The 8,411-nt window shown below is 68.4% G+C and overlaps 1 protein-coding gene across 1 annotated transcript; it reads left to right on the top strand.

Annotated features, from left to right (window-relative positions):
- Positions 1-1,201: 1,201 nt before the first annotated feature.
- LOC128829578 (CD82 antigen-like) lies at positions 1,202-8,405 on the top strand. Its single transcript, XM_054015038.1, has 6 exons — positions 1,202-1,289; positions 3,151-3,224; positions 3,513-3,587; positions 5,204-5,326; positions 5,974-6,048; positions 6,181-8,405. The coding sequence occupies exons 2-6, from the start codon at positions 3,159-3,161 to the stop codon at positions 6,373-6,375; spliced, it is 534 nt and encodes a 177-aa protein (XP_053871013.1). The 5' UTR covers positions 1,202-1,289; positions 3,151-3,158; the 3' UTR covers positions 6,376-8,405.
- The last annotated feature ends 6 nt before the right edge of the window (positions 8,406-8,411 follow it).

Genomic DNA, 8,411 nt, shown 5'->3' with positions numbered 1-8,411 from the left:
GCCCCCCCACTGCCTCCCAGCGCCTCCCCCACCCCCTTCCCTAGCCCCCCCACTGCCTCCCAGCCCCTCCCCCACCCCCTTCCCTAGCCCCCCACTGCCTCCCAGCCCCTCCCCCACACCCTTCCCTAGCCCCCCACTGCCTCCCAGCCCCTCCCCCCACACCCTTCCCTAGCCCCCACTGCCCCCCAGCGCCTCCCCCACCCCCCTTCCCTAGCCCCCCACTGCCTCCCAGCCCCTCCCCCACACCCTTCCCTAGCCCCCCACTGCCTCCCAGCCCCTCCCCCACACCCTTCCCTAGCCCCCACTGCCCCCCAGCGCCTCCCCCCCCTTCCCTAGCCCCCCACTGCCTCCCAGCCCCTTTCCTGCCCCCCACTGCCTCCCAGCCCCTCACGCCTCCTTCCCTGCCCCTTCTGCCTCCCAGCGCCTTCCCCTCCCCTCCCCAGCCCCCCCACTGCCTCCCAGCCCCTCCCCCCTCACGCCTCCTTCCCTGCCCCCTTCTGCCTCCCAGCCCCTCCCCCTAACGCCCCCTTCCCTGTCCCCTTCTGCCTCCCAGCACCCCTCTGCCCCTCCCTAGTCCCCCCATTGCCTCCCAGCGCCTCTCCCTCACGCCCCCTTCCCTGCCCCCTTCTGCCTCCCAGCACCCCGTCCCTCCCTAGCCCCCCACTGCCTCCCAGCCCCTCCCCCTCACGCCCCCCTTCCCTGCCTCCAGCCACGTTCCCTGCCCCCTTCTGCCTCCCAGACCCTCCCCTTCCTACTGCCCTCCCAGTACCCCGCTCCCCTGCCCCCTTACGTCCCCTCCCTAGCGCCCCGTACTGCTTCCCAGCGTCCCCAGTCTCTCCCTCTGCTCCCCAGCGCTCCCAGTCCCCCCTCCCTCTAACCCCTTCAAGTCCCCCAGCCCCTCCCACTGCCCCCTTCTGCCCCCCAGCGCTGCCCCGCCTCCCAGCGCCTTCCCCCCACTGCCTCCCCCGCGCCCTTCTCTGCCCCCTTCTGCCTCCCCACACAAGGCGACGCGAATCCACCTTAAGCGGATCCACCTTAAATCTAGGGGGGTGGGGGGGGGGCAAGGAAATTTCGGAGGGCGGGGGCGATTATTAATTTTTAACGCCCAGGCATCGCCTGGACCAATCAGCTGCGAGCGGGGGCGGCGGGGGGGCGGGGACGAGTCCAAGTTTTCAAACTTTGCTGGGGGGGGGAGAGCAGACAGAGCCCGAGCCTTTGCCCGCCCCCGACGCTGCTCCTCCTGGGGGGCTCGATCCCGACACTCCAGGGCCCCCCAGCCCCCCATTTCGGTGAGTGACCCCCCCCACACACACACGGGGGGGGTTAAGGGACTGGCGGGGGGGCAGATGGAGTTGGGGGCCTGCAAGTGGGTTGGGATTGGGGGGCGAATGATCAGGCAGGGATGGAGAATCGGGGGGTGCGTGGCCGGGGGGGCCCATGGCACTGGGGTGAGGGGCCCGGTGCCCACCCGTGCCAGGGGTGTGCGAAGAGCGGGGGGCCCTGGGGCAGGCAGGGGGGCCCTGGGGCGCAAGGGAGGGCGAGGGGGGGCCAGGCAGGAGGGCGAGGGGAGAAGCTGGGGGGAAGGGAGGGGGGAGCAGGCCAAATGAGTAAAGCATCATCTTCCCCTCCCCCAACAGAATCCCCCCCCCTAACCCCCAGCCGGGGGGACTGGGGGATCCCAGCAGACGGTGGGGGGAGCTGGCCCTGGCCCATATCAGGAGGGTTTGGGGGACTTCTGGCCATGGGGAGTTTGGGGAGGGGGGGCGGCACTAGCTCGCCCCCATCTGGCCCCCAGTTCAGGTGTTGCTGCTGCCTGGGGTGGCGGGGGGGGACGACACTGAGCCATGAAACCTGCGCCCTTGAGTCCTCCCCCTTCCCCCCGCCACGCCCGGACGCCTGGGTCCGCCTGGTGCTGCAGGGCTGGGCAGGGTCCAGAGAGACGGGAAACCAGAACCAGATCGTTCCTGGGAGCGTCAGGGGGTGAGGGGCACCACCAGGGCTGGGAGGGGGCAGGGGCTGTGGGTCGGGAGTGAGGGGCACCGGCAGGGCAGGGCTGGGCGATCGGGGGGCTGCGGGTAGGGAGTGAGGGGCACCGGCAGGGCTGGGGTGGGCAGGGCTGGGCGATTGGGGGGCTGCGGGTAGGGAGTGAGGACAGAGCAGGGCTGGGCGATCGGGGGGCTGTGGGTCGGGAGTGAGGGGCACCGGCAGGGCAGGGGTGGGCGATCGGGGGGCTGAGGGTCGGGAGTGAGGGGCACCCGGCAGGGCTGGGGTGGGCAGGGCTGGGCGATCGGGGGGCTGCGGGTTGGGAGTGAGGGGCACCGGCAGGGCAGGGGTGGGCGATCGGGGGGCCTGCGGGTCGGGAGTGAGGGGCACCGGCAGAGCAGGGGTGGGCGATCAGGGGCTGCGGGTCGGGAGTGAGGGGCACCGGCAGGGCAGGGCTGGGCGATCGGGGGGCTGCGGGTCGGGAGTGAGGGGCACCGGCAGGGCTGGGGTGGGCGATCGGGGGCTACGGGTCGGGAGTGAGGGGCACCGGCAGGGCTGGGCTGGGCGATCGGGGGCTACGGGTCGGGAGTGAGGGGCACCGGCAGGGCAGGGCTGGGCGATAGGGGGGCTGCGGGTAGGGAGTGAGGGGCACCGGCAGGGCTGGGGGGTCAGGGCTGGGCGATCGGGGGGCTGCGGGTCGGGAGTGAGGGGCACCGGCAGGGCAGGGCTGGGCGATTGGGGGCTGCGGGTCGGGAGTGAGGGGCACCTGCAGGGCAGCCCAGGGGAGTTAGGCGCACAGGGGTCCGGGCGGTTTCCTGTGTGGGGAGCGACAGAGGATGTGGGGATGGGGATGGGGATGGGGGATGGGGGATGGGGGGAGGGGAAGTTGCCTTATCAGCCTGAACCAGCAACTGCTGCGTATCAGCCCTTCCCCCCCCCACCCCCACCCCCAGCTGGATGGGCCCCGGGAACCCGGGGGCTGCCTGGGGGGAAGGCGCTGTGTCCCATCCCCCGCATTGTGACATCAGCCCCAGAATCCTGGGGTCTCCGTGGGGCTGGGCGGGCAGCAGCTGCCTCTGCCCCAAGGTACAGGGGGGGTCCATGTCTGGGGGGGCTGGGGTCCGTCCGACTGAGCAGTAACCCCCCCGCCTGCCCCCTCCCCCACAGGTCCAGCTATGTCTCCCCAGGGGTGTCTGAGCGTCACCAAATATTTCCTCTTCCTCTTCAACCTCCTCTTCTTTGTGAGTATGGGGGGGGCTGGGCCCGTACTTGGGGGGGGGGGGGCTGGGCCTGTGGGGCTGATGGGCGGCCGGGGCTGGGATTTGCTCTCACCTGCCCCTCCCTAGATGGGACCTGCACTAAGTGGGGGGAGCCTGCAGCTGGGGCCGGTGGGGGGGGGGAGACATCTGTGTCTTGGGGCAACCACCAACTAGCCCATTAACCCCTCGTGCCCCGGGCTGGGGGGGGCTGTGCCAGGGTGAACCCCCCCGCTCCAGTGTAACCCCCCCTTTACTCCCCTCCCCCCACAGATCCTGGGCGCCATCATCCTCGGCTTCGGCCTCTGGATCCTAATCGACCAGCAAAGCTTCGCCGCTGTCCTGGGTGAGCCCCCTCTCCCCCCCCCACGGCTCCCCTCGCTCCCGACCCGCGCCCCCCTCTCCCCCGCAGCACCCCCTCGCTCCCCGACCCGTGCCCCCCCCACGGCGCCCCTCGCTCCCGACCCGTGCCCCCCTCTCCTCCCGCGGCGCCCCTCGCTCCCAACCCGCCCCCCTCTCCCTGCGCGGCGCCCCTCGCTCCCGACCCGCGCCCCCCTCTCCCCCCGCGACCCCTTGCTCCCAACCCGCCCCCCCCCTCGCTCCCTGCGCGGCGCCCCCCTCGCTCCCGACCCGCAGCCCCTCGCTCCCCCCGCGGCGCCCCTCTCTCCCGACCCGCAGCCTAGCTCCTGACCCGCAGACCCACACTCCCCCCGCGGCGCCCCTCGCTCCGACCCCGCAGCCCCTCGCTCCCGACCCGCAGCCCCTCGCTCCCGACCCGCGCCCTCCCCCGCGGCGCCCCTCGCTCCCCGACCGCCAGCCTCGCTCCCGACCCGCAGACCACACTCCCCCCGCGGCGCCCCTCGCTCCCAACCCACAACCCCCTCTCCCGCGGTGCCCCTCGCTCCCGACCCGCAGCCCCTCGCTCCCGACCCGCCCCCCTCTCCCTGCGCGGCGCCCCCCTCTCCCTGCGCGGCGCCTCCCGACCCGCGGCGCCCCTCGCTCCCGACCCGCGCCCCCCTCTCCCCCCGCGGCGCCCCTCGCTCCCGGACCCGCGCCCCCCTCTCCCCCCCGCGGCGCCCCTCGCTCCCGACCCGCGCCCCCCTCTCCCCCCGCGGCGCCCCTCGCTCCCAACCCCGCCCCCCCCCTCGCTCCCCTGCGCGGCGCCCCCCCTTGCTCCCGACCCGCAGCCCCTCGCTCCCCCCCGCGGCGCCCCTCTCTCCCGACCCGCAGCCTAGCTCCTGACCCGCAGACCCACACTCCCCCCGCGGCGCCCCTCGCTCCAACCCACAACCCCCTCTCCCGCGGTGCCCTCGCTCCCGACCTGCAGCCCCTCGCTCCCGACCTGCAGCCCCCTCGCTCCCGACCCGCGCCCTCCCCCGCGGCGTCCATCGCTCCCGACCCGCAGCCTCGCTCCCGACCCGCAGACCCACACTCCCCCGCGGGCGCCCCTCGCTCCCAACCCACAACCCCTCTCCCGCGGTGCCCTCGCTCCCGACCCGCAGCCCCTCGCTCCCGACCCGCAGCCCCTCGCTCCCGACCCGCAGCCCCCCGCGGCGCCCCTCGCTCCCGACCCGCAACCCCCTCCCCCCCAGCGCCCCTCGCTCCCGACCCGCAGCCCCTCACTCCCGACCCGCAGCCCCCCGCGGCGCCCCTCGCTCCCGACCCGCAACCCCCTCCCCGCGGCGCCCCTCGCTCCCGACCCGCAACCCCCTCCCCCGCGGCGCCCCCTCGCTCCCAACCTGCAGCCCCCCGCTGCGCCCCTCGCTCCCGACCCGCAGCCCCCCGCGGCGCCCCTCGCTCCCGACCCGCAACCCCTCCCCGCGGCGCCCCTCGCTCCCGACCCGCAGCCCCCCGCGGCGCCCCTCGCTCCCAACCCGCAGCCCCCCGCGGCGCCCCTCGCATCCCGACCTGCAGCCCCCCGCCGGCCCAGCCCTGCTCTGAGCTTTGCCCGTGCCCCTTCCAGTTCCTCCCTGTTCGCCCTGAAGGTCTGGTCCTACATCCTGTCCGGAGTTGGTATCATCACCATGCTGCTGGGTTTCCTCGGATGCCTGGGTTCCCTCAAGGAGATCAAGTGTATGCTGGGATTTGTAAGTACACGGGAGAGCCCGGACTCCTGGGTTCTCTCCCTGGCTCCCGGAGGGGAGTGGGGTCTAGTGGTTAGACTGGGGGGGCGCTGGGAGCCCGGACTCCTGGGTTCTCTCGCTGGCTTCAGGAGGGGAGTGGGGTCCAGTGGTTACAGCGGGAGGGGCTGGGAACCTGGGGTCACCGGGGGGTTGATGCGGGAAGTTTCTCTCTCCCTCATGAGCTCAGGGCCTGGTGCAATTTCCCATCTCAGCTGGCACCACGTGACCCCCCCCCCCCCCAGCAGCCACATCCTGCCAGGCTCTGCCCCCCGCCCGCGGATGGTGCCCAGCCCAGGCTGCTGCGGGGAGGAAAAGTGCAAAAGGAAAACACGAAAAGCAGAAGTGCTGCAGCTGTTTCTGGTGGGGGAGGCCTTGGGGGGGGGGGTCCCAGCCTGGCTGGGGGGGTGAGGGGATGTTGATCTCCCCAGGGTTTGGGGGCAGAGCTGGGGGTCACCCCCATCAATTCTGGGGTGTCAGTGTCTGATGGTCTGTCTATGTGTGGCGAGGTGGGCGGGGGAGCAGGGGGTGGGGGTCAGAGAAGAGAGCTGGGGGGGCCCTGAGGCTGAGAAAATTCACTGACCCCCTTTCTCTCCCCCCCCCCGCCCCCCCAGTATTTCGGTTTCCTCTTTCTCCTCTTCGCCGCGCAGATCACCATTGGGGTCCTGCTGTACACGCAGCGTGTCACGGTGAGTGGGGCGTGCCGGGGGCACTGCCGGGGGGAAGCTCACAGTACCCGGGGAGGCTCGGCCGGGGGGAAGTGCGCGGTGCCAGGACCTTGGCTGGGGGAAGTCACCTCTCCTCTCCTCTCCCCCTCCCAGCTCAGTGGCAAGGTGGGGGTGTTCGTGGAAGACGCCATCCGGACCTATCCGCTGGCAGGACCCCCCAGCGAGAAGCACCAGAGCTGGGACTTCATTCAGGGGCAGGTGAGAGCCCTGGGACCCGGCCCAGCCCCCCTGCAACCGGCCCCGCCCCCCTGCAACCGGCCCCGAGTTCTGCCCTGCTCCTGGCAGTGACGCCTGGCTCCCGAGCCAAGCCCCGGCGTCGCTGGGCTCCCCCCAGGAGGGGCCGCGGCCCTTTTCCCCAGCGGGACGCCCCATTGACCGGCCTCCCCTGGTCCCTCCTCCCGGAGCCGTTAGCCGGGCCCTCAACCGGATCCATTTCTCGTCCCTCCCGGCCCTAGCCTGGGACCGACCCGGCTACGAGACACCAGCCTCCGGCCAGACCACGCTAGCAGGGCGGCCCCCAGGGACCCACACGCCGAGGGGCAGGCCCCTGGCCTCCCAGATGGGGCTGTTGGCACCAGAGACCCTGTCTCGTGGCCGGCGGCCCGGCCAGACCCCGCAGGCTGGTACCGGGGTGTTACCAGATTTGCCCTTAACTTTTGGGTGCGCTCATTGATTAGGGTTACTCTTCGGGGGAGGGGGTTGTCTGTACTTCTCTCAATGTGCTGCTTGTGTCACGTGTGTTTTCATATGGAGCTGTACTTCTCCCTGCTGCAAGTCCCCTCCCAATGGTGCGACGCTGCAGGACCTCGGTTCCACAGGGCTGGGTTCCTCCAGCCCCAGAACTGGGGACACACAGAGACACACACACACAGAGACACACACACATTAACAGAGCAGGTCTGAGCAGACCGGGACAATCAGCCCTTTCAAGCTGACCCCTTATCTGCCCCTGGGCCGAGCAGCACTGCCAAGCTGCCCCCCTCGTCTGTCCCAGGTTCACACGTCCCTGTCCCCGCGCTCCCATCACAGTGGGACTGGCTGAGCAAACCCCACAGGATTTGGGGCGCTGCCGGGATCTTTAGCTTAGGTAAGAGGAGCGTCACTGCAGAGCAAATGGGGGAAGCTAAAGCCACCAAAGAGTAAAGTTCAGAGAGAGAGAGAGGCAACCAGCTTCACCATACAAGTTATTTGCTAGTTCTAATACTAGTGCTACCCACACAAGGAGGCTAAGTCAACGTAACAGTCACACTATTAAAGGTTACAAAAGTCAGCTATAGAAAACTCTCCCCGATCGAACAAGTCAGGGTTAGAAAGTCGTCCCTGAGGTAGAAAAGAAAACGGAGGGAGGGCGGGAGGATCTCACCGCTCCCTGAGGCTTGAACTGGTCGCGGTTCCCAGGGGATGGTGGGAGCTCAGGGGCCTGAGAGCTGGAGCCGGGCAGAGCCCCCAGCACGACCAGGCAGGAGAAGATGGAGTCCCGGGGGAACGGATGCGGGGTTCGGGTCCAGGCATCGGAACACACTGGAACCCAGGTCGGGGTTTTTGTCGAGAAACCGCAATGGTGGAAGGGAGAACACTAGATTGGTTTATGGGTAAACCGATGACTCCAGGGTTTTCTTTAGGCTATGGGTGGTGTTAACCCTTTCTCCCCCGCAGGGTGGCAATGCACCGCATGGGGGGAAACTGAGGCTGCACAAAATCATTACCAACAATTCCCGCTTCGCCACTGACACAGGCCTGCTTAAATCTGGCCCCTGCGGCCACCTTGCGCTGTGGGGAGAGACCCCACAGGCCGCCCCTTGGTGCCCAGCTATGTAGACATCAGGCCCCGGGGACCCGGGAAACCAGGGTGGATTTGATTTAAATCTCGATTTAATCACGGTTTTCTACATAAAAGTGCATTCTTGTTGGCTGTTATAACCTTAATACGTATCCTTCACAACTCCGAGATAGATGTGGGTTTCATTTTTAGAAGGTGCACGCTATACATTTTTAAACAGTGATTAATTTTGAAAACTTTTCAGATGAGTTTTACAGCTGTATCAGAAAATGAATGAGTGTTCGGTTATTTCATTTACCAAAGGTAATTGAATCAGATATTTGTGAAGTCATTGGGAGGTGAAGTATCTCCAATTCAACAGGTTAATCATTAATATTTGGAGGATTTTCTTGCCAGGCTGTATTAGGAGGAGAACATCACCAGACAGACATTTCAGTTGTTTTATGTAACTAAAACAACAACATTAAGTGTTCTAGATTTTTTTTTTCTTCAACAGCAAACATATAATATTTGACCAAAACAAGCATATGTCCCTTGCTTCTCA

This window comes from Malaclemys terrapin (assembly GCF_027887155.1).
Source record: "Malaclemys terrapin pileata isolate rMalTer1 chromosome 20 unlocalized genomic scaffold, rMalTer1.hap1 SUPER_20_unloc_3, whole genome shotgun sequence".
In the NCBI taxonomy this organism is placed as follows: Eukaryota; Metazoa; Chordata; order Testudines; family Emydidae; genus Malaclemys; species Malaclemys terrapin.
The sequence above is the reverse complement of the archived record's forward strand: the minus strand, read 5'-3'. Positions and strand labels throughout refer to the sequence as shown.

Excerpts from the sequence above, each read along its gene's own strand:
- LOC128829578 (XM_054015038.1), top strand. The coding sequence starts at position 3,159 with ATGTCTCCCCAGGGGTGTCTGAGCGTCACCAAATATTTCCTCTTCCTC. Across the intron at positions 3,225-3,512 it reads TCTTCAACCTCCTCTTCTTT|ATCCTGGGCGCCATCATCCT; the intron begins GTGAGTATGGGG and ends CTCCCCCCACAG. Across the intron at positions 5,327-5,973 it reads TCAAGTGTATGCTGGGATTT|TATTTCGGTTTCCTCTTTCT; the intron begins GTAAGTACACGG and ends CCGCCCCCCCAG.